Source organism: Macrobrachium nipponense, chromosome 28 (genome assembly GCF_015104395.2).
Source record: "Macrobrachium nipponense isolate FS-2020 chromosome 28, ASM1510439v2, whole genome shotgun sequence".
Lineage (NCBI taxonomy): Eukaryota > Metazoa > Arthropoda > Malacostraca > Decapoda > Palaemonidae > Macrobrachium > Macrobrachium nipponense.
In genome coordinates this window covers 57,727,891-57,753,601 of record NC_087217.1, presented here as the reverse complement: position 1 = coordinate 57,753,601, position 25,711 = coordinate 57,727,891, and the positions used below count along the sequence as shown (strand labels likewise).

The window sequence follows — 25,711 nt, the reverse complement described above, 5'->3', positions numbered from 1 at the left end:
CAAGAACTCTCACCTACCATATAGCACATGTTGTGGCTAGCAATATGGCAAATTTTTTATCAACTTGTTTATTTTTTTATAAACTAACAAATCTGAGGTCTTAATACTAGGATATCTTCTAGTGCCAGCTGGAATCCAGTAAACATAATTAAAAAAACTTGGTGATCCAGGGACTATTGGCATCTGTCCCTGCTCACAAAGTACTTGGTAGTTCCAACAATACCTTGGACATCCCGTGAGTTTGTCAGTTACATTCTCACAGTCTTTAAGAGAGGATGTGATTACTCTCTATCTCTTTAAAGCTGGTTTAGTTTGCCCTTTTTCCTATCTTTTCTTTTCTATCTTTTCTCTGGGTGTGCTTAGTGTGAGATATCTTGTAGGCTTGTATAAGTTGTGAGAGATCATGGAGAATTTTGCCTCACCAACGAAGCTTTTCTATGTTTTGTGACATGTCTTGGATGGCTGACTGCTCAGTAGCTACTCTATGTTAAGAAACATACAAATAATGTTGGGAGAAGCATTCTGGTGTAAATTTGCTTGCAATGTATTGCAACTTTACATTCATATCATGGATCAGAAGCCCAAAACCACTGCATTATATAAAGTTTGAAAGCAAGTCCAAAATTTTCATTCAAACTATCTCGGTCTATACGGAAACATCTTATCCAACTACTTCAAATCGATGATCATACACATGGATCCTACTGACCTGAATAATATTACCAATTTAGTATTCTCAATAATAACATGATGACGATTGTGAGTTTTCACAATTTTAGTAGCTCAAATATATGGATATACCTTGAGTGATGTTTCTCTTAAATGGATGGATTTGTTCTTAGGACAGTAGTCATGGTGAGTTGTTTCCATCCATGGAGAAAGATTTTGAGTGTTGGAAAGTCTTTTAATCTTCTACTTTGTAATTCACCTTCATTTAATCATTGATGATTGTAAGAGAAAAAGGTCTTCAAGGGTTTTTATCTTCTACCTAGCCTTCTTGGATTATCAACTTCTACTGCTTACCTGAATGTTTCGTGGATGTTAACACTGAACATCAGCGTATCTTAAGCCAAGCATTCACGCTACAGTTTACCTGTCAGTCTCCCTGTCAGTTAGTCGAAACAGACATTAAAACATAAGTGTGGACGACAGTTTGTGGGCGGAGTTAGTCCTCTCACCCGAAATTATGAACTGATGGAACAGATGATCACAGGTGTGGACAAAGTAACCAGCAATTTTATGACAGTTTGCCTTTGGACTTTGTCTGGGAAGGATCTCAGCAGCTTGGACCAGAATATGAATAAACTGTGTATAGGCCTAATTCATGTCATTGTTAGACCCTGCGGCACTATTTTTAGACCACTGTGAGTCCAAATCATATACAAACAAAAAATTATTTCCACGTGATACAAACAGTCCTGTCTTTTCATAAATAACTGAACTAACCCCGGGGTCTGATTTAACCTTATTCATTAACATTGTAGGAGAATATACATCTCTTTTAATAGGCAATACAGGTGGTCCCCCCCTGGTTATCTGGTAGGGGTTCCGTTCCTGGTCCATGCGCCATAAAGCGAAAATCGCCATCATGTGAAGCATTAAAGTCTAAGGGAGAAAAACATACTTATGGTGATGATAAGCAGTTATTGGTGCCATAAGTATGTTTTACTCCCTTAGACTTTCATGCTTCGCTTAATGGCAATTTTTGCTTTATGGTGCCCCCATTAACCACTATGGTGTGCCATAGTGGACGGGTGGCTTATGGCGCCAATAACCGAATGTGGCGTCATAAGAAACCTTATTTTTTAATGAATATTTTCAAAACCCACCATAGAGTGAAGCAGCCGATAACCGGGGACCACCTGAATAGACCATACGCTGTTATGGCCTTTTTGCTTCTTTCCTACTTTGAAGCGAATTGCTGAAGCAGTTCCTCTATGTAGCTCCACCTCCTTATCAACCAGTGGAGTTTCCATCACTGCTGTATAGTATTGTCACAATGAAGGCTAGAGGAGCACTGTGGGCGGTGATCTTGAGTTGACTGTCCAACTGACAGTTCAACTCTGTGTGACTTCATACATCAAACAGGTGGGGTGAACTGACGCGTAAACCTGAGTGTGAATACCCAGCCTTACAGGCAGAAGCATCCTCTTTCATAATCTGTGGGCTTTCAGCTATTCTAAGCGACCTTTGGAGTTGCTTGAGCCTAGATTTCTAACTCACAAAGCAACCAATTGCTCTTCTGAATCCTTTGATACTAGCAAATAACCTAGGACACGCTTATCTTAGTTTTGCATCTACAATGCATGCAACTTAGGGCAATATATGACTGATGGGGATATGATGAAACAAACAGTTTTAAAACAACAGAAATGACCCTACGGCCGCGGCATCTTTGATCTCTAATGGCCACCGATGGCTCGATCTCGAATAGTCAGTAGGATTTGAGAATGTATCTATTTGCAATCCAATATACAAATATGAGAGCAATTTTATCATATTACATTACTCTGACTTCTAGAGTCCAGGGAAAAAGTTTGTAAAAGCATCTGCATATGTATTGTATTAAGTTTCACCAACAGCATTGTAGTCTCTCTTAGACTCTTCGTAGTGGCCGCTGGCAACTCTGCGTCGGCCGCTAGCCCAGCGACCGTCGACGCTATCGCTTGTTCGGACTCTTGTAAACGGCTTCGTCCTCTTGCTCTGAGCTTACCAACCACTGACATCTTGACTTTCTTGCTGACTGGGATGTGACAGTCCTGGCACGAAGATGAAGAAGAATTTACTCTTCTCCTCTTGGTCCAAGGATCAGTCACGACAAATCCCGTATCCTCCAACGCTTGACTGGTACACACAGTGACGTCATCGAACTTAACGATGACACCAGCTAGCGGAAGAAGAGAAGACGACGACGAATCACGCCTTTTCTTTTTGTCTTTCTTAGCAATTTTCTCCTCTAGATCTTTTAATATTTTCATTACTGTGTGTACCAATGAGTCAGAAAGCTTATTTGGTTCCGGAGGCAGCGAAGTAGATCGAGAAGCAGTAGGCTGTGACGTCATCGCAACATTACAGCTTAAGCTTATCCTACGAGAAAATTCTAGATTTCTCCCATAAGTGTGTGCTCCCGAAATGAAGCGTAATATAAAGATGCAACCGAAGACGACGAGAGGTTGGTAGCAGTAGGCTGTGACATCATGACTACCACCCGCCATTTTGAAAGCGGTTTTGGCTATGACGCCATCACGCTTGATGAAAGTGTGAGCTGTTGATGGTACTCTTGCAGCCAAGATCAAGAGACCCAACCTGCTGTGGCATTTTTACTTTACAAGGATGTGACAGTCCTGGCTCGAAGATGAAGAAGAAATTATTCTTCTCCTCTTGGCACGAGGATCAGTCACGAAGTCCCTGATTCTAGCCTTCTCCAACTCTTCACAGCCACACTAGACTAAACTTCCATTATTCACTTGTTCGACAATTACAACTACTTCTTGTGCTTTCATATAATAGGGATGTAACAGTCCTGGCTCGAAGATGGAGAAGAAACTTCTCCTCTTGGCTCGAGGATCAGCTACAAAGTCCCTAAGCTTGTTGACGCCTAAGCGGAAGGATACAGTGGAAAGACTTGTGTCTTTTCCATTATGTGACTGTTATATCTCCTAACGCTTGTAATTTCTCTCAAGAACAATGTGCATTAAAAATCTCCAAATCCGAAAGCATAGTTGTAAAGTATTCTTGTACCTCAAAGTGAAAATGGAAGCATGTCTCCGTGTAGGCAGCAGCTGTGAAGTGACGTCATTGCGGTCGCCATGTTTATATGGACGTTCCAATGAGCCTTCTTGAATGCGAAGCCAGCATTCTACCAGAATTACAAGGCTGTTGTTATTCTCGTAGCCATTGCAACCCGACATTAAAGGCTGCCGTGTTGCACTATCTTCTACTTTACAGATGGCGATGCTCCGACCGCCATTCAGTTGGCTATCAGGATAAAAGGGATCTTGGATGGCAGCTCAACGTTATATAGCAAACCAACTGTCCTTCTTGGGTTGGTACTGATAAGCCTAACGCCAACCGCACACCTGCATCATTCCTGCCCACGTATCTGGAACGAAAACAAGATGATGATGCACACCTCTCCACGCAGGGAAAGGAGCACAATCAGTCATAGTTACTTCCAAAAGCACATCCTGATACCACCCAACCCAAAAGTTTGGATTTACAGGCAATCCATACGAATATGTGATATTCCAAGGCACCGGCAACGAATTAACTGTACCTTAAGCGTTTCTGCACCTACGACTTACTACACGATGAGTACCTCGATGCGAAATTGTCAAAGAAAATATCCGGGCGTTTATCTGCTTCTTGTGATATCCAGGAAGTCTCGAAGCATGAGAAGGCTTCATGTTCACATGCCTGGGAATTCCAACAACAAATTTAAAATAAAAAAGGGCAAACTAAACCGGCTTTAAAGGACGGAGGCAAAGCACATCCTCTCTTAAAGGCGGTAAGAAAAATAACTAACGGGGTTTACGAGTTAAAGAGGGGTATGTGGGTGGGGCTCCACATGTCTTATGACCAAGCACAGATGCCAATAGTCCCTTGCGTACACAATTATTTTAAACTTTACCGGTTTCCAGCTGGCGCTGAGCATTTATCCTAATGTTAAGACCGAAGGTTTGTTTCGTATATGAATAACTATTTTTTCATAAAAACCCATCAATCATATACACTGACTTCCCATCTCCAAACCCTTTGAATTTTACCGCAATGCATCCTGACTACAGGGACAGGTATCCAGGCGGCACATGTTTATGATTGATCACACTTGTCTAGAAGACTCAAGTCTTTGAGTTTAGAGGCAATCAAAGAGAGCAAATGACATTGATATATGACTGATGGCCTAGCATGAAGAAACTAGTTTCTGTCTTAAGAAAAAGTGTCTTCTTATCAATAATGGAATAAACTGTAAGAAAACAGATATTAGTGCATTTAATCAACGCTTGAACCACCAGAATGCATACAGCAATAATAATTTAGAAATAACAATACGAGTTATTTTTTTTAACAGATGAATAATGCAGCTCATTCATGACAGTAGAGAAGTACTAACTGAAAAAAGCATGAATTTTGCAATTCAATGTTTGTTGCCAGGAAATTATTTGATGATAGGTCATCTATAATTATGAAATTATTGCCTAATAAATGTCATAAGAGATTAGTTTTAGGAAAACATATAAGATACAGAAGTATTATTTTCCAACTAAATCCACAACAACAAAACTGAGTTGGAGGGGTATATATGCTAAGAGCTTTTAAGAAAGTAGTGCGCTCAAACAATGCCAAGATCAAAAGATTAACTACCTATACAGGCATGTCAAAAACTTTGGAAAATCATGCAAACAATCTCAAAAACAACTCAAGACTGAACAAATAATTCTATTACTACAACTGTTACCGATTAGTTTTTAATGTCATTAAATATCTTTAATTCTCTCTGGAACATACTCTTATAACTAATCTCTCTGAACTACAGTTCAAACAAACTGAAAATTCCTAAAAACAGGTGAACAAAACTTCTAAAATGATTGCCAAATAAATCTGGTGAAGACTTGATTGCAGTAAAGATTACAGAACTAAAACACCTTACTAAAATCAAATATTGTATAGCAGACTTATTCGCACATCCTCTGAATAACAAAAAATAGTAGTCGGGAAAATTTGTTATACTCCAAGTGCTAAATACTAAACTTCAAGAGTTGTAGTGATATCTTGCTCCATCTCTAAATAAATATCAATATGTAACCTTGCCTAGTTTTAAATGAATTTTTGCGAAATTTTTTCGAAAAAAATCTAACATATAACACTGTTATAAAAACATAGTAAGGAATACTCAAATAATGTAAGTACCAGCTAAAGGTAAGGGTCAAAACCTTCAGTACCATCAAGGATATATCACTTGAAGTACAACCAATCCATATCTAAGCAAGCACAAATTAAAAGGAACAGAAAACCCAAGTTAGTTAGAAAACCAATTGAAAACTCAACCAACATACTGAGAACCATCAATTACTTAACCAAAGTTAGTTAGAAAACCAACTGAAAACTCAACCAATATATGGAGAACCATCAAATAAATAACCAAACTCCAAGCTACTGATAAACAAGCTTGATTTTTCAAGAAACAACCAACCTCCAATGGCATTGAGACAGATTGAGGTTTTACCTCCTTTTCTACACTTCCTTCTAGAGCCGTATCAAGGTCTGAAGTCTCTTCTTTGATGCTGGCAAACACTGAAAAGTTGGCTCTTTCTGCTGCATCAGCCCAGTTTATTACAGCCGTTACACAAGGGAGGAGGACTTGAAAGTTACTATTTTGTATTGGATTACCTGAAAAGAAAAAATAATAACAGTATGATTCTCCAAAAGGTTAGTCCAATTTATTTCATAAAAACTGATACTGCAATAAACTATATGATAATAAACCAAAAATAACATTGCTGGACACGATATCAAGCAGTAATTGAATTGAGTACAACACCTACTTTGAGCTGTGACCAACAACAATTGAATGCACTGTTTAATCCAATAGTGAGGGCCCATGTGGTCCCAGTTCTGGGAGCATATTATGTAGAGTAGCCGATCATTGACACGTGCCTGCATGCTTTCATGGAACACCTGAAACACAACAAATATGTGTATCAGAAATATAAGCTGAGCATAATAGTTTACCTATGAATAAATCTAAATTCCCTTTTACACTGCCTTAATAATAATAAACATAATCATATCCTAACTTTAGCTATTTGAATATTTGCTGATGGTGCTATATTCATTCCTAAATGCAGAGCTATTTGCAAAATCACCATTTATATGGCAGAAACCACCAAGACAGGCAACCTAGAACCCTACTTATCAGAGACCTAACTGAAACAAAGATGAGAAAAGAGAAGGAAAAAAAATGGTGGGGCCTAACACCAGAGCATTAAATAAAATGATATTGTAATGATACAATTAAGTTTGTTCATACTTACCTGGCAAGATATATATATAGCTGATAATTCCGACGACCGACAGAATTTAAAACTCACGACACACGTAGGGGGAGTCAGGTGGTTAGTACCCATTCCCCGCCGCTGGAGGCGGGTATCAGGAACCATTCCCATTTTCTATTCATAATTTTTTATTTCCACTGTCTCCTGAGGGGAGGTGGGCGGGTAATTAATTAATTATATATCTGCCAGTAAGTATGAACAAACTTAATTGTATCATTACAATATCATTTTGTTCATGCAACTTACCTGTCAGATATATATATAGCTGAATCCCACCTTTGGTGGTGGGAGAGACAGAATATAGGATTTAGGAAACACATATATGCAGATATTTGATACCTTGGTTCCTTACCTGTTTAGCATAGCTGGCTTCGTGATTACTGCCACGTAAGTCTGCTTGTGCTACTAGAGTTGCCAGCAAGGTAGAGACCTATGAAGCTGGTGCACTCCAGATGATCTGTCAACAGGGGCGAGACCACGACGTGACTAGACCATGGACCATACTAATGAGGGCAACGAGACAAAAATACACCCCTGGCTTAGTTTACCAAAGTATCCCACTTAACTAAGCTAATGGAAGGGAGACACCCGCCCCAGGCGGTCACCCCACAACATACAGTTAAAACCCCCCCTAATCCCTAAAGGATAGGATGAGTGTTACCTCCTGCCCCCACCCCCAAAACAGTGTCTGCAGCAATGTATGGTCCGAGGGAGAAGCAATTTTCGTATGTCACTTTCACCTCCCGCAGGTAGTGTGAAGCGAACACCGAATTGCTTCTCCAAATGTGGCATTCAAAATATCTTTGAGTGCCATATTTTTGTGAAAAGCTACCGAAGTAGCATAGCTCTCACCTCGTGAGCTTTCACTTTCAGAAGCTTCAAATCACTATCACTGCACTTATCATGAGCTTCTTTTAATCGTACTTCTGATGAAGAACGCCACTGCTTCTTCGACATAGGAAGATCAGGCTTCCTCACTGAACACCACAAATTGTCAGACGAACCTCTGCAAGCTTTAGTTCCCTGCAGACTAGAACTTTAAAGCCCCGACAGGACACAGTAATCTCTCACGTTCATTTCCCACTATCTCTGACAACCCTTTGATTTCAAAGGTCCTCGGCCACGGTTGGAAGGATTCTCGTTCTTTGCTAAGAACGTGGGACTTAAAGAACAAATCGCATTATTGTCCGAAAACCCAATCTGCTTGCTAATGGCCTGGATTTCGCTAACCCTCTTCGCCGTCGCCAGAGCGGTTAGGAAGATCGTTTTCTTCGTCAGATTCCTCAGAGAAAACTGAATGAAGCGGTTCGAAGTGACTTGACATAAAAAACTTGAGCACCACATCCAAGTTCCACGAGGGTACTTTAGGCTGGATGACCTTCTTAGTCTCGAAAGATCTAATGAGATCATGAAGGTCTTTATTATTAGTCAAATCGAGTCCTCTGTGCCTGAAGACTACAGAAAGCACGCTCCTGTAGCCTTTAATAGTTGGAACAGCTAACTTCACTTCGTCTCTCAGATAAAGAAGGAAGTCAGCTATCTGGCTCACAGGGTTTGTGTGGAGGAAATACCCTTCTTCCTGCACCAGGATCTGAAGACAGCCCACTTCGATTGGTACAGAGCGATTGAGGAGGGCCTCCTCGCGGTGGCAATCGCCTTCGCCACAGGTCTTGAAAAACCCCTCGCTCTGGCCAACTTCTTGATAGTCTGAACGCAGTCAGACTCAGAGCGGGGAGGTTTTTGTGGTACCTCTCGAAGTGGGGCTGTCTGAGTAGATCTTTCCTTACGGGCAGAGTCCTCGGAAAGTCTACCAAGAGGACATCACCTCTGTGAACCAGTCGGCTGCTGGCCAGAAGGGGGCGATGAGTGTCATCCTCGCTCCTTCTGATGCCGCGAACTTCCTCATCACTTCCCCGAGGATCTTGAGCGGGGGAAAAGCGTATATGTCTAGACCCGACCAACTCCAAAAAGTAGGGCGTCTACTGCGACTGCTCCCGGGTCCAGACTGGGGAGCAATATAGCTGAAGTCTTTTCGTACTGAAGTTGCGAAGACATCCACCTGCGGACAACACCCACAGGTTCCACAGCGACTGGCAAACCTCCTGATGAAGGGTCCACTCTGTCGGCAAAAGCTGTCCTCGTCGACTGAGAAGGTCCGCTCGAACATTCTGGTACTCCCGACACGAACCTTGTCAGGATAGTGACGTCTTGCGCTTTCGCCCATAAAAGGAGTTCCTTTGCGATGGCAAACAGAGAAAGGCGAGTGAGTTCCCCCTTGATTTCTTAGGTATGCCAGTGCTGTGGTGTTGTCCGAGTTGATCTGAATGACTTTGCCGGATTATTTCCTCCTGGAAGAACCTGAGCGCCAGGTAAATCGCTGACAGCTCTTTCAGATTGATGTGCCAGGACAACCTGTTCCCCTCTCATGTTTGCCTGACACTTCTTTCCCTCCTAGTGTTTGCTCCCCAACCCCAACCCGTGGACGACGCGTCGGAAAACAACACTAGGTCGGGTTCCGAAGTTTGAGAGAGAGCCCTTCTGCGAGCTTCCGTGGATCTGACCACCAACTTAGGTGATCCTTCACCTCTCTCATTAAACACAAGATCGCCTCCAGATCTTGTTTGTTCTTCCAATTGTTGGCTAGGAAGATTGAAGAGGTCTGAGGTGCAACCTTCCCAGAGAAACAAACTTCTCCAGTGAGGAAATGGTCCCCAGCAGACTCATCCATTCCCTCACCGAGCATGTTTCCTTCCCCAGAAAGGTCGCCACTTTTTTCCAAGCATTGAAGTTGTCGCCCCTGGGACGGAAAAAGCCCGAAAAGCCACTGAGTCCATCTGAATCCCCAGATAGACTAAGGATTGAGAAGGAGTCAAATGCGACTTTCGAGGTTTACCAGAAAGCCCCAGGGACTTCGCTAACGACATGGTCGTGTGCAGGTCCTCCAGACACCGGTCTCGCGATGAAGCTCGAATAAGCCAGTCGTCTAGGTAGAGAGAGATTCTTATATTCTCCAGATGAAGCAGCCTTGCCACGTTCTTCATCAGAATGGTGAAAACCATCGGCGCTGTGGTCAGACCGAAGCAAAGTGCCCTGAATTGGAATACTTTCCCCTTCAGGACAAATCGCAAGTAATTTCTAGATTATTGGATGGATGGGGACGTGGAAAATACGCGTCTTGGAGGTCTAGCAAGACCATCCAATCCCCCGGTCTCAAAGCTGACAGCACAGATATAGGCGTCTCCATCTTGAATTTTTTCTTTGTGACGAAGAGGTTTAGGCTGCTGACATCGAGGACGGGTCGCCACCGCCACCCCCCCGATTGTTTCGGCACTAGGAACAGACGGTTGTAAAAGCCTGGAGATTCCAGGTCGAAGACCTGTTCCACCGCTTGCTTCTTGATCATTTGTTCTAGCAGATCGAAAAGCACCTTTCTGTTTCTCCTCCTCGATACGAGGGAGACAAATCCTTTGGTGTTGAGGATAGCGGGGGTGACTTCAAGAACGGAATCCTGTATCCCTTCCTCACAATATCTAGCGACCAAGGGTCGGCATCTCTCTCTTCCCAGGCTTTCGCGAACAGAAGCAGCCTGGTTCCTACCGGCGTCTGAAGGACTTCCAAATCACTTCCTACTCCTTTGACGGAGCAGGGGTTTTCCCCTCTGGAAGAGCCTCTTCCTCAAGAGGCTGTTTTCGAGGAAGATCCAGTACGAAAGGGCTTCGGTTTCTTGGTAAAAGAAACGCCAGAAGAGGAAGCAGCTGCTGGTCTTTCTAGAAGACTGAGCCAGAAGATCTTGCGGTTGCCTTCTCTTGAAGGCTCGATGCTATGTCCTTAACCATAGTCTGGGGGAAGAGATGGTCTGAAACGGAGCGAAGAGGGGGGGCCAAAAAGTCCGCCTTTTGGCGACTGGAGAGACGGATTTGGCTGTGAAGTTACAGAAGAGTGCTCTCCTCTTGAGAATCCCCGAGCTAAAGTGAGTAGCCAACTCCACAGAACCATCCCTGACGGCCTTGTCCATACAAGAAAGTACACTGGACAGCTCCCCAGACTAATGGTATCAGAACTCCTTGACCTGGCATCCAAAACTCCAAGACACCAGTCGAGAAAGTTGAAGACCTCTAGAGTCCTGAAGAGGCCTTTTAGATGGAAGTCGAACTCGTTATGTGGGTCCCCAAGTGACTTTTGATGAAGACAGAAGGGCTCTTCTGGAAGCGTCCCAGATGCTCCCGAAATCACCCTGAGCAGAGGCTGGTAGTTTAACACCTACGTCCTCTCCCGTCTCGTACCACATGCCTCCTTTCAACCGCAGAGTGCTTGATGGCGGTAAAGCCAAAGAGGACTTTCCTGACGCTTTCCTCTTCTCCAATCCAATCATGGATTTTTCCGGAAACGCTTGCTTCGTGGAAAGCGACTTCTTCATTTTAACGAACCCCGATGCCTCGATGCTTTAAAAGAAGAAAATTGAGAAGGGGGAGTACGAGGGGCTTCCGGTTGGAAAGTTTCTCCAAACTCTGACTGTAGAAGACGCATCAAAACTTTATAGTCCGACGAGACAGGAGCTGGCTGCTGCTCTTCCTCTGCTCGACTTAATCACGCTAACTCCTCTCAGAAACTGGAGAAGTTGGAGGTAATCCTGAAGAAAAATGACGAACAGGTAGGGTTCCCTCTTCCACCTGAACTTGCGTTGGTGAGGAACTGGCGTCCGCTAGCGCGCGCTTGGCGTCCGAAGCCACACGTTTGGCGCCGACAGGTGCGCGCTCGACATCTACTAATGCACGCCTGGCGTCCACTGGCGCACACCGAGCGTCCACTAGTGCACGCTTGGCGTCCACTGGCGCGCGCCGAGCGGCCGCGTCCACTGGTGCACGTTTATCACAACGGGTGCGTGTTTGGCGGCAACGGAAGCGCGCTCCACTTGCACAGAAGCGCGCTCAGCGTCCACAGCTCGCTTACGAACATTCGAAGACTTGCGAGCGGGAGAAATCTCATCCTGAGAGCGAGAAACAAACTTCTCACCTCCTCTAGAGAGCTGCTGGGGAGCAGAACAAACTCTAGAGGGAGACTCGAACGAAGAGAGAGGCGAGCGAGAGAAAGAGAAGGTCTTGACTTCTTCACAGGAAGCTTCTCGTCCTTTCTACGACGCGGAAGAGACTCTCTAGAGCAAGACGTCCTGAAGTTTGTTGCTGGGGGGCAGTTGACTGAAGCAATCCTCCCTTTGGTTGGCGAATCTTCCTGCTCTGGGGAGGGACTGATCCTGTGAGCAGGAGAGCGGCGATGGACACCTCCCTCCTCCTCCCAGGCACGGCCTCCTCCCGAGCTCTAGAGCGACTATATCGCTCGCACGAACTACCCGAATCCAGGTCCGAAGACTCTCTACGTCCTTTTCTGCGGCGGAAAAGCAGGCGAACGCACTGTCAGGAGAAGATCGCAGTTCCGGGAGAACTAGGACGTGAAGCGTCACCAACACGCAACGCCGTCCTTTGCAGCGGACGGGAAGCACCGTGAGAACTCCACCCTTTACGTGGGGATGAAGCCTCCGATGACGAAAAACACTCCTTGAGGAGACGTGCACGCGCACGCTCCCTGGCCAGTCTGGATTTTTCATAAAAAACGTAACTGCCGAAGGCACGCCAGATCGGTGGGGGGGGTTCCTTGTAACCCTCCTTCGGCTTTCGACATGCTCCCTCCCCGGTCCTGGGAGTCAAGCAGAGGTCCAGGCCTAGAGGCGAAACGAGGCCGATCTGACGCACCCTCCACTACACAAGGGGTATCACTGCACTTCTGCACATCACTTTTGCTCTCAAGAGCCAACACTTTCGATTCTAAATTTCGAATCGACTCCAAAATTAAAGGGACAAAGTATTACTCTCTACTGACCACTGCTTCAGGGCCCGGAGGCAACACTACAGGGTTAGAGCATTAACAGAAGGAGGGTTAACAGGAGAAACATTAATTTCTTGCACACCTGAAACACTCCTGGAGGGAAGACCTCCTTAACCTATCCTTTTCAAGTTTCCTAAGATAGGTCTCATACGGCCTTCCACTCAGAATCTGTTAATCTTTCGCACTCCTTGCAACGGCTTTCATACACATTCATGCTCCCTGCAACCCTTACATACCGTATGTGGGTCTACTGAAGCTTTCAGTAGCCTACCTCTACAATCAGTCCTAGAGCAAAATCTAGCGCTAGCTGTACTGAGACCCTGACATATTACCCAAGAGAAATCCAAACCAAAATCAAATCAATCCACTAATAACGTGTGCCTAGCCACCGATCCAAGTCAATTAATCCAAAAAAGAACCAAAAGGGATACTCAAGTAGCCAAAGTTTCCAAATCCAGACGGAGGTGCTGTAAAACAGATGTTCACTTAACACCAGGCGACAGAAAAATTATGAATAGAAAATGGGAATGGTTCCTGATACCCGCCTCCCAGCGGCGGGAATGGTACTAACAACCTGACTCCCACTACGTGTGTCATAAGTTTTAAATTCTGTCGGTCGTCGGAATTATCAGCTATATATATCTGACAGGTAAGTTGCATGAACAAAAAAAATTTTTTTTTGCATCAACCCTAAAAATGGCATTCAATGTTAACTCACAGGGGCTGTCCCAAACCAAAGGGGGTTTGTTCTTAAAAAATATATATAACACACTAAATATATCGTGATTTATAAATCCTGCACACGGATTAAACTAAAAATTTGAACATAAAATTTAAGTCAAAGGCCAAGTGCTATGACCTATGGGGTCACTCCAGTGCTTACACAACTAAAAATGTAGAAAATTCTGATATTTTTCTGAAATTTTTGGTTTTCCCAAAAACTGATGCTTGCTTGTGTTGGCTGAAAACTGGACAATCAAATACGATGTTTAACTGTAAATAATGGGCTGAATTCTGGGAATTTGTTATATGGGCTTCTCATAAAATAACTACTGGTAAAACAATGGTGGCCAATCTGAAGATAATATACTATTACTTGGATATGGCATTCTTTTGGGAATGATATCCACTACAATTCAATAGCAGGTAATCATACTGATCTGTTATTGCCAGATACCTTATTCCACACAGCTTGCCATTTACTATAGATGATGGAACATCAGTCCTTCCTAAGTTTACAAAACTTTTTCCCATTGAGGGGAACACCAATTAGCACACTCCTAACAAGTTCATGGAAAAGCAGATACCACACCAACCTGGAAAAATTTGGCTCTTATATGGTGGATTGTGTACATCTTAAAACCAGAACAAAATGCTGGTTCCAACTTTGCTGTTAATTCCGTGTTTCTTAATGCTTCATCACGATACACATGAATCACAAGTTCCAAAAACTGAGCCATTAACTCAGTGTCCTCAGAAAATCTTTTTTCTACATACTGCATTAACTTGACCAGCAAGATTGACTTTTCTCTTAACTAGGGCCCTGATTGATGGCTATTGGTGTCTTGTTCTTTACCACTCTTCCACCATCTGCAAAGAAAATTGAGATATTACATCAGCACACTTCTTGACATAATTATGCAGTCTAAATAAAGAAAACTTAACAAAAGAGTACCTCCCAGAGACTACAATTCTGAAACCTCCACCATTCAGCATTGGAACAGATACCTCAATGACATTGGCTGCACTGGTTGCAGTTATTTACCATCAGCTCCAATATAAAAACAAAAAATAAATAAAAAAATTTAAAAAACAAGCCTTACCTTTGTGATAGCTTTCATAAACTTTTGACATCAGGGGTTTTCTCAATAAGACCAACCAAGATTGTGCCAATAAAAGCTTTCTTCATTTCAACACCCATGACACCAACACGATTTTTGACCAAGTCCAACGAGAGAATCAACAGCTCACTTCCAACTAAAAGGACATACAAAATTGCAATAAATCAATCATACGTTTTGTTAAAGTGTTTTATGGATCCAAAATAACAATAAAAGTAAGATCTGGATACATGAACTTCAAGCAGAAACTAAATTAAAGAAAACAAAAATATGAAGTTTTTTTTACATAGCAGATGAAAGAAAAAAATGTTGAGGATGTGTTAGTTAACTGATTGGATACAGACATGACTGTGGAAGATATGATACATGACCTAATTTCTAATTTAAATTTCAGAATTCTTTTAATAAAGGCAGAAATACCATGAACACTATTTCTCCCTGTAAAATGTAATGACCTTACTAGTATCCTAGTATTATTGGTACATGTATAAGCACAAACCTACTGCTGTATGGGGGCCAGCTTCCACTTTCTCAACAAACAGTTGCTAAATATGATATTGTTATGATACAATAAAGTTTGTTCATACTTACCTGGCAGATATATATATAGCTGTATTTCTGAAGTCCGACAGAATTTTTAAAAAACTTCCGACACACGCAGTGGTCGGCCAGGTGGTGTTAGTACCCATTCCCGCCGCTGGGAGGCGGGTATCAGGAACCATTCCCATTTTCTATTCATAATTTTTATTTCCACTGTCCCCTGAGGGGAGGTGGGTGGGTACTTGATTATATATATCTGCCAGGTAAGTATGAACAAACTTTATTGTATCATAACAATATCATTTTGTTCATGAAACTTACCTGTCAGATATATATATACTGAATCCCACCTTTGAGTGGGAAGGGACAGAATAGAAGGATTTTGGGAAACAAATGCATGCAGATGATTTACATCTTGGTTCCACCTGTTAGCATAGCTGACTTCGTGATTACTGTCACCCCAAGTCTGCTTCTGCTTTACTAGAGTTGCCAGCGAGGTAGAGACCTATAAAGCTGGTGCACTCCAGATTGATCTGTCAACGGGGGCGTGACCACAATGTGACTAGACCATATTGACCATACCATGAGGGCTAAGAAGTAAAATAAATATATATATATATAAATATATATATATCACCACCTGACCAACCTAGCCAAAGTTAAGGTGTGTTAACTAAGGCTTAAGAGTTAAGAAGTCGCCGTTGTCGGCGACTCAACAACTAATTAAGAGCTCTTCCTAACCATTTTCTACAGGATAGGATGAGTGGTACTTCTTGCCCCCAAGATTGTGTCTGCAGACACGTATGGCCCTAGCGAGCAGCAGATCTCATATGCCATCTTCACATCTCGCAGGGAGTGTGAATGAAGAGTTGCTTCGCTAAAAACATGGTACTCAGGATGTTGCTGAGTGCCATGCTCTGTTGAAATGCTTCCGAGGCGCGCCCTCACCTCGTGAGCATTCAGATAAAAAGATTTCAAATCTTTGTGCAAACACAATGAAGGAGCATTTTTGAAAGAACTCCTTAACACTAAAGCCAGGGTGTTCTTCGATATGGGTGCCAAGTCCTGGTCTTTTTCGGAAAACAACTGCAGATTGCCCCGAATGACTTCGACTTTATTCGTTGAGTTTTTATGTAGATAAAACTTGAGAGACCCGACAGGGCACAGGACTCTCTCTGGCTCCTGCCCACTAACTTGTGCCATCCTTGATTCCAAGCTCCTGGCCCAAGGACAAAAACGGGTTTCCATTCTTAGGCCACAACAGAAGGCTTAGAGAGCACACCGCCTTGTGTTCTCCAAAGCCAAAAACTTGTGACGATGGCTTAAAATCTCACTAACCTCTTTGTCGTATCTAGGGTGGTTAGAAGAAGGCCTTCCTGATCACATGCTGCAAGAAGTTAATACAGGTAACGACAGTAGGTTCGAATGCTTTGACATCAAGAACTTCAGACTACGTCTAAGTTCCATATTGAAAGCTTCGATCTGGACATGCACAGTCAGTCCGTCTGGTACTAAAGTCAGCGGTGACCGACCAGTTGACCAGTCAGACGAATCAAGGACAGCAAGGCTGTACCCTGAAGACCATAAGGCACTATTTTCTTCGCTGAAGGATGAGTGTCTGGGACTGCCTGGGCGATTTCAATCTAAAGCAAACCATTGGGGGGTGTATCAACGTAACCCAACGTCGTCAGCGAATCAACTCCTGACTCGAGCTTCTGGTGCCAGGAGAAAGGAGCGAGGAGCAAAAGGCGATTCAGTCCCGAAGGAAGAATGCCTGACAGTCCAACCTGGTCTCATGTTACACGATCATCGGGGGTGTATAAACGCAACCGACTTGCGTCAACAAGAAACTCAGGGCTACTATATGTCGCCTGATCTCGCACGAGTGTCTGACTCCGAGAAAAACAGGTGAGACAAAAAGTAGATGGTGAGCGAGATTCGAGATTCCACAGAACTCAAAGATCGTGAAGGGCTTTATTGTTGACAGACGCAAATCTCTGAGCCCAAAGGCCGTCAACAACATATTTGCGTATTCTTTAATAGTTGTGACTGCCAGCTTATCCCATTCTTCAGACGGAAATGGCAGACGGTAATCTTATTCCTGTCAACATCTCGATAGCCTGAACGTAGTCAGACTCAGAGCGGAGAGGTTATAGGTACCTTTCGAGTTAGAGTAGACGACTCTCTCGGAAAAGGTCCTTGGAAGTGAAACTAGGAAGTATGTGACCTCTGTGAATCCAGGATCCTGAGGGCCACATGGGGCGATCAGCGTCCTTGTCGCTCCCTGTGACGTCATAAATCCTCTTATTACATTTCCTAAGCGATTGAAAAAGGGGAAAAGAGACTAAACATCCATCCCCCGTTCAATATCATAGGATGGCATTTAATGGTACCGATCCCGGATCGAGAATAAGGGAGAGAAGAAAGAAGCCTCTTCGTCCTCAACATATCGAAGAGAAGAATGGAAAGGGCGTCCCTAAAGTCCTCCACAACTCTCAACTTACTTTCTAAAGAAAGATTCCACTCGGAAGTCAATAGTTGCTGCCGTCGATCGAGACGATTCGTACGGACTTTTGCAATCCTGTAACGAACCTCTAGAGGATCGTTACATTCTACGCCTGTTGTTATAATAGGCTTTTCTCGTAAACTCGAACGGGGACCGGGACCGAAAAGAGAAGATACTTCTTAAGATATGAGAGAGCTGTGGAATATCAGAGTTGATCTGGACCACTGGTTTCCCAAAAACTCGTTTCGAGGACTGGAGGGCTACCAAGCTGGGACATCGCTTTTACTTCTTTCAGATTAAGATCCAGGACATATGAAACCCTATCCAGATGTCCGGCACCTTCTTTCTATCACTCAGGTGTATAGACGCACTGGAGAGATGTTCAGAATCATTCCTAGAATCTTGAATAATATTTCAGTTTCCCGGTTGGAAAAAACTGTGATCTGAATTGCAGTCTATTCGGGGAAACAAACTTTCTTCAGGAAGGAAATGGTCCCCAGCAAGCTCATCCATTCCCTCCCGAGTATGCTTACTTCCCTAATAAGGCTGCGCTTTGCCTAAGCAGGAGAGCATATAAAAGTGCAATGTTGCGGTAGACTCGTAGTTCTATACCGTGCGGTAACGAGCACCGAAAAGGATTAAGAGATAACTCTGTTGAACATAGTAAGGCAAAAGGAATGCAACGTTTATTCATTCACGTAAGAAACAAATCCCTTCAATCTTAGGCTAAAGTCCGTGATTGTAGGACAGAGATAGAGTTAGTCAGTCAATCCGCAGGAGGAGACGTAACGTCAGCACAGAGATACGATTAGTCAGTCAATCCCGCAGGAGAGAGAGACGTAACATAGCGCGCATGACAGCGCACGATCTGTTACTGGATCGGTTGGACACTTGGACTGGAGTCTGGAGGACAGACTGCAGACACAGCGTGACAGCAGCAGCAGCAGCTTACGAATGTCGTCTCTTAAACTTATGTCTGGGTTGCCAGCTACCCTATTCTACGAAGAAATAGGTCCGTTATTTTTTGAGCAGAAAGACTCTCAAGCTGGTATATTTAAGCGAAACAGAAAACGCTAAATATATAGATGCGTTTGTGTCGTCAGAACACTACCATACAAACGGTAAAAGATAAATCGGAAACTCCTGGAAGGCTGCAGGGGATTGAGTAACGATTAAATGTCCTTAAAATAGACATAGACCTCTCGGTTGCCATCCGAAGAGGTAACTACAGCAAGCGTATATGAACTTGAACCAACCAGAAATAAATAATAACGCAAGGCAAAATATGAAATTATATCACAATAAAGTTTGTTCATACTTACCTGGCAGACATATATATAGCTGAATTCGGAAAGGAAAACAGCTACATACATATCTGACAGGCAAGTTCATGAACAAAAACTTAAGAGAATCGAAGCAGTCAGCTCAAGCTTTCTTATGTATTGGACATAAGCGTTCATTGACGTAGTCTACAAGTCTATTTCTTGTACGAGTCTGCGAATGACGAATGAGAGCTCTTCCGAATCTTGTCAATAAGAGCTTATTCGCTTACGCAATATCAAGTTAATGAGATGTTTGTCAATGAGAACTAACCCATTTACGGGACAGAGATATTTTGTCAATGAGGGGGATACCCCTTACTTGACAAAACGATTAGTACTTGTCAATGGGGGAAAGTCACTGAATTGACAAAACGTAATCCAGGAAGTCGAGCATTTTATTTTTTTTTCAGATTCCCGTCTCAAACGAGGGAGGGGGGGGGGCAAGAATCCTGTTAAGAGACTGGGCTTACGGCAAGGTATAGACGACGCTGTTCAATTCGGCAGCGTAGTCCCGACTAGAAACTAACAAACCTATAATCTGAAAACCCGTTTCAAGATGGGCTAAAAAAGCTTGCAAAATTATCCTGGGAAGTAGGAAGAAATTCTCCAACCACTTCCTCTCCCTTATCACAACTAATGCCTGCTACAAAGCTTAAAATTTATTGGCAGTATGGCAAAAGGAAGTCCTGTCTTGGGCGCTTTTCCTGAAGAGCGTTCTTTTGATGAGTGCCTTTGCAAGAATCCTACTGACGTTGCCGGAGAGTCCTGGACGTGCAGGACATCGAAGCCTTTACATAACCTGTAACTGCCTTATCGCAAAGTCTTGACTGCGGTAGAGAAAACGAGATCTTCCCTTGAGCTTTCCTTAACTCCATCCACCTTTGCGAAAAGCAATATATTGACAGAGACCTCTTGAATTCACGAAAACCCGAGGTCTGCTGGGGTTTCGAAGACGAAGTTGTCTGTTCACTTTAAGCTTCCTCCGAAGCACTGCTTACTTCACATTCTTTGCATGTGAGGTATATGGTATCACCGAAGGTAGAGGTAAAAATTCTTGAGGCCCAAATCGTAAACAAGAGCTAGAAGAGTTCAACAGAAACGTTCAGCCAGGCGACACACCTGCGTGCGACTGGCGCGCGCGCTCGGCGTCCACGACTGGCTTGCGCTCGGCGTCCACTGGTGCGCGCTTGGCGTGCAATGCGCGCGCCTGGCGTCCATCCGAACGTCCCGTCCAAGCCGAGCGTCAAAAGAAGCGTGCAGAAAAAGCGTCACGCTCCTGACAGGCGTCAAAACAAGCGAGATACATTTCGGAGAGAAATCCGACTGCACGAAACAGTCTCAGGAGAAGGGTTGATCGTGTGAGAATACGAGGGGGGGTGACTGGCGAGGGAACGCCTTCTTATTCTCACAGTAACAAAGCTCGGACGTCCGCTCTCAAAAGCGTCCTGCTACTAAGACTTCTTTTTCATATTTCTCGGTGGAAAGACGTACACGTGATCAGGCGACGTTCGCCTTCTTACTTCTCACTGGAACGCATAACGAGAGAGAGAGAGGACGTGAAGCGTCCTCTTCTATAAAGCTTCTATTTAGAGGGCGCGAGTCCTTCCGAAAGCTCCCCCACCCCCTGCGCGGGGAGGACGCTCGGAGGACGAGAAGCAATCCTTCAGGATTCGTGCACGTTGGGCACGCACTAAGGCAGTCTGGGGATTTTCATCAGAAACTGCCAAGGCACGCCAGATCGTGGGGGTTCCTCGTAACCCTCCTTCGGCTTTCGACATGCTCTCCTCCCCCGGGTCCTGGGAGTTCAAGCAGAGGTCCAGGCCTAGAGGCGAAATAAGGCCGATCTGACGCACCTCCACTACACAAGGGGCACTGTCACTGCACTTAGCCACTTCATATTGCTCTCTAAAGCAAGCACTTTCGATTCTAAGATACGAATCGAAGGAGTATTAGAGAAAGGGCAATAACCTCTACAGACACTGTTTAGGGCCCGAGGCAACATTACAGGGTTATGAGAAACAATAACAGAAGTAGCACTCTTCACAACAATGAAGGAGAGCGATCACCTCTCGCAGACATATTCATAACCCGTAGGCTATACTACAGGGTTAGGCAAAAAAAAAGTCTACAGGAAGGTTAGCAGGTTCACTACCCTGACTTTTGTTTACTGATTAATTGCGTACATACGAATCATACGTTTTCCTTACGGAATTAGACATGTTTACTGATTAATTGCGTACATACGAATCATACGTCTTCCTTACGGAATTAGACAAAGTCTCACACTCCTTACATGACAAATCTCGACAAAGAAGCAAGACTCATACCCCTCGTGCATACCAAGTGCGGATCTACCGAGCTTTCGGTAGCCACACCCTATCTTTGCAGACAACACCCTCTGAAACTAGCCTAACTAGATTCAGTTCAGATATCTTATGCAAAAATGAATCAAATTCAAATCAATTTAAGATAGCGTATGTCTAGCCACAAATCCAAGTAAATAAATTAAAAGAATTAGGATACTTAGCGGCAATGAAGTTTCCAAAATCTAAGACGGAGGTACTGGAAACAGGTGTTTCCAGCACGGCGACAGAAAAATTATGAATAGAAATGAAAATGGTAATGTTCCTGGGATACCCGCCTCCCAGCTGTCGGGGAATGGGTACTAACCACCTGCCGACCACTGCGTGTGTCGGAAGTTTCTAAAATTCTGTCGGACTTCAGAAAATAACTTAGCTATATATATGTCTGACAGGTAAGTTTCATGAACAAATTATTCTTTTTATCTATTTCTTTCTTTGGGATTATTAAAACTTAAACCATACCAATTCATCTTCTTTTTATCTATTGTTTCTTCTTTGGGATTACAAATCTTAAAAAACCATACCGATCTTAAGTTTATAAACATATCAATAAGAAGAAATCAGACAGAGAAAAGCCACACTTTACTTTGCTAAAATATGACAATTTTTTTAATCAATTTGTATCTTTTAAAGGGTGTACAAATGGCTAAAGTTCTGAGAAGAAAAAATTTAGTTACTGATATCTTTGGACAGATAATGTTCAAACACAAAAAAACTAAAGTACTACAGTATTACTGCGCAAAAATATGCTTTGAAGAGGTTTATAAGAAATTTTGTTCTTCTTTTATTTGAGTGAAACATCATCAACAAGTTGTGATTTCCTAATCCGTTTTAGTTGGACATGTAATTCTCCTAAATAATCCCCTTACATAGACATCAATGTTTCCCTTCCACAGAAATGGAAACCAAGAAAATACTGGTATCAAGTGAGGTGACAAAGAGAAATTACAACTTCTGTCCAGTGACCAAATCATACGAAGTTTTACAATAATTTGTCATACACATGGATTAAATATGAAATTCACTTTATCTTGGTTATAACTTACACTAAAGGGACTTATATATATCATATTTCTTGTATGGACAATTATTTTCTGAGAGAAAATCAGCTTTTTACCTATCACAGTTTCAAAGTTTATACACCATAAGCAATAATAATTTTCTTTTGAAATTCTCTCACAACTTGTATTCCTAAAAAAGGAAAAAAATATTTTGGGATGCAAAATCTTTTTGCAGTAAATATGAAGAATGGTATCAATGTTTTCTCCCATAAATTCCATCAACTTACAGAAGTTGGAATTTTTTGTTTCCCTAACAAGGAAATTTTCAGCAGTGGTTGAATAAAGATGCACAATTACTATTTGAACCAAATCCCTTTGCCTATGAGGTCAGAAAACTAACAAACATTATAATGGGGCTTCATGGGTCATCAACAAGTCCCTTCAAAGAAAATCCCATAAGCTCCTGCACTTACCTGCACTATTATCTGTAGCTGTATGACTTAAATGGTCTCTTGCCATTCGCTGTAAAACCTTCATAAAGGGCATGATCAGTCGATCAATGTAGCAAGGGTTGTTTTGGCACGCTGCTTTCAGTATCATCAAAGTCCCAAATAACATGGTTGGAGGAGCACTAGCACTTTTTTCATATGAGGATAAACCCTCAAATATTATTTTTGCTATCTGAGCATACAAATCTTCCAGCTCTTCATACCGAGAAGCCACAGTTGCACTTGTTGGTTCAGTAGGGAAGGTAGCCATCAAACGTGCTAAAAGAGAATGTGTGAGACGCACTACACGAGAATTGCTGTAAGTCATGCAAGCCACTAAACCCCGCTTCAGTCCACGCATTGCTTGCAATATCTGCTCTTTCCTCAACGTACCAATTAGATAAGTGAAAACTTCTAGTCCAACACAAACATTAGCTAAGTTAGGCTGGGATGATTCTAAACTCAAGAAATGTTTATCCAGCCAGGCTAATTTGGGATCTGCATTTGGCCACATATCAGGCTTAAGAGCTCTCTTCAAAAGAGTTACACAACGTGCTGATAATGCCTCACCAGGAGCAACCATGCCTGGTGTAGTAGTGCTCTCATTAACCTGACATGCAAGTCGAAGCAGAAAGTACACACGCATCTGCTTGTGTCTTTTCCATTGGTTTATTCATATCAATGCTTCCCCTAGAGCTGCCTCCAACAGATACACGAGCTCGTTTTGCATCTGGTCCCTCAGTTGAAGAAGATCGTTTGATTCCACCAGGTTGCTGTAAATGGGTAACCAAGCTTTCTGACCCACTATCACTATCAGCATCTTCCTTCACTCTTTGCTCCTCCCACTTGATGCAAACCTATATAAATAAACAATATTAATAATACATCCATGTCTCATTTAGAAAATTAAATATGACAATTTTTTAATCAATTTGTATTTTTCATAGCTAACAAACCTTCGGTCTTAACAACAAGATAATTTTCTAGTGCCAGCTGGAAAAAGGTTCAAAAACCATCAAGGATTGTAAAACATTAATATTCCAGTATTGAATCTCAATCATAAAAAAAATCTACTCATACATGAATTTTAGCTTGATCATAGCAAGGAAATTCAATCAGACCCACAAGCTAAGATTTTCATGTTTCAAAGACTGGGGCACAAGTATTACTTATTCAAAGAACAATTTCCTTGAAGTAAAAAGCTGAAGCCTCTAATAAATCTGCTTCTTGTGATATCCAGGAAGTCTCAAAACATGAGAAGGCTTAATGTTCACATGCCCAGGAATTCCCAAACAACAAATTCAAAATAACAGGGGGCAAACTAAACCGGCTTTAAACGGACGGAGGCAAAGCACATCCTCTCTTAAAGGCGGTAAGAAAATAACTAACGGGGTCAAGAGTTAAAGAGGGGTATGTGGGTGGCTCCACATGTCTTGTGACCAAGCACAGATGCCAATAGTCCCTTGCGTACACATTATTTTAAACTTTAAACACGGTTTCCACCTGGAGCTGAGTATTTATCCTAATGTTAAGACAGAAGGTTTGTTTCGTATATGAACAACTAATATTGCTCTTCAAAAGAGTTCTACCTACTATTGGGCAAAATTGCTATGGTTAATCTAATACCTAGTTTATACGGTTTACATGGACTACAATCTATTTTCTAAGCATTAAAAAAATTATTACTATGTCAAATATTCAATGAACAATGTAAAATTTGATCTTCTTCCACATGTGAAATACAACTGATATTTATGTAAACTTTCAATGCAAATAAAATTCTTTTTGTACAGGATGATATTTGATCATGTTACTTGTTGCGCTATCTCTTTGTTAACAAAGAGTTCCCCAAGAAATTAAAATACTTATGCATTACACAGGGAAATAGGAAAAAACTCACTTCAGCTAAGTCAAACAGCCAATCTCCTTTGATCCAAGTTAGCTGTTGGAGTGAAGCCAAGCCGATGCATTGCTTGAGTGATGTGATGTGTTAGATGGTGACGTACTGGATAGTATACATTTTGCATGGCGGACAACTAGCTGTAAAATGTGCACTAACTGTCCAACTGAATGACCCTCTTCTACCAAAACCTTTTACGAGTCCAATGGGTCAGCATTGTGTTACCTGAAAGAATTGTTGAAATCTTTGAAGAACACGCTACAACAAAATATATCACAAGAAAAAACAAAATTTCTTCTTCAGATTATTGCAGCAAAACATATAAGCTTGATACAAATTTAGTTTTAAGGAATAGCTATACTATATCATATAAGGTACATTTGCAATAGATTCTTAATATTTGCAAACAAAAGTCTTACTTAATTTTTTAGTTTCCTTAATTGCAATTTTAAACTTGATAACTTCAGTTAGTTTTTACCTTATATCTCTGTAACTGTATATCCCTTGTATCTTTGCATCCATTTTGTACTAAAATAACTTCCTCTTTCAAAATTTACAGGTTCTTTTTCTCTTGTTAATCTAATTTTGCTTTTCTTAACTTCTGTAACACACTTAAATGAATTTTAATATCTTCCATAAAATATTACATGATGTGTAAGCTAATATAGTAGTAACCAATGTCCTTCTATTACTGTATTATGGTATAACTATGCAAAAAAACAAGGGATCATAATTACATGTAATAACAATCAAAAATTTGCAACAACATGCAAAGATAACTTACCATCTTCCATTCGAACAGGCATGGCTGGTGT

The 25,711-nt window shown here is 42.3% G+C and overlaps 1 protein-coding gene across 1 annotated transcript in view; it reads right to left on the bottom strand.

Moving 5' to 3' along the window:
- The window catches only part of LOC135201202 (transformation/transcription domain-associated protein-like), a 204,832-nt gene that overhangs the window by 87,786 nt on the left and 91,335 nt on the right, over positions 1-25,711 (bottom strand). Inside the window, 10 exon segments of the mRNA XM_064230080.1 lie at positions 6,194-6,390; positions 6,546-6,678; positions 14,252-14,472; positions 14,475-14,510; positions 14,513-14,525; positions 14,759-14,782; positions 14,785-14,912; positions 22,982-23,637; positions 23,639-23,853; positions 24,897-24,987. Of these exon segments, the coding sequence (XP_064086150.1) occupies positions 6,194-6,390; positions 6,546-6,678; positions 14,252-14,472; positions 14,475-14,510; positions 14,513-14,525; positions 14,759-14,782; positions 14,785-14,912; positions 22,982-23,637; positions 23,639-23,853; positions 24,897-24,987 (1,714 nt within the window).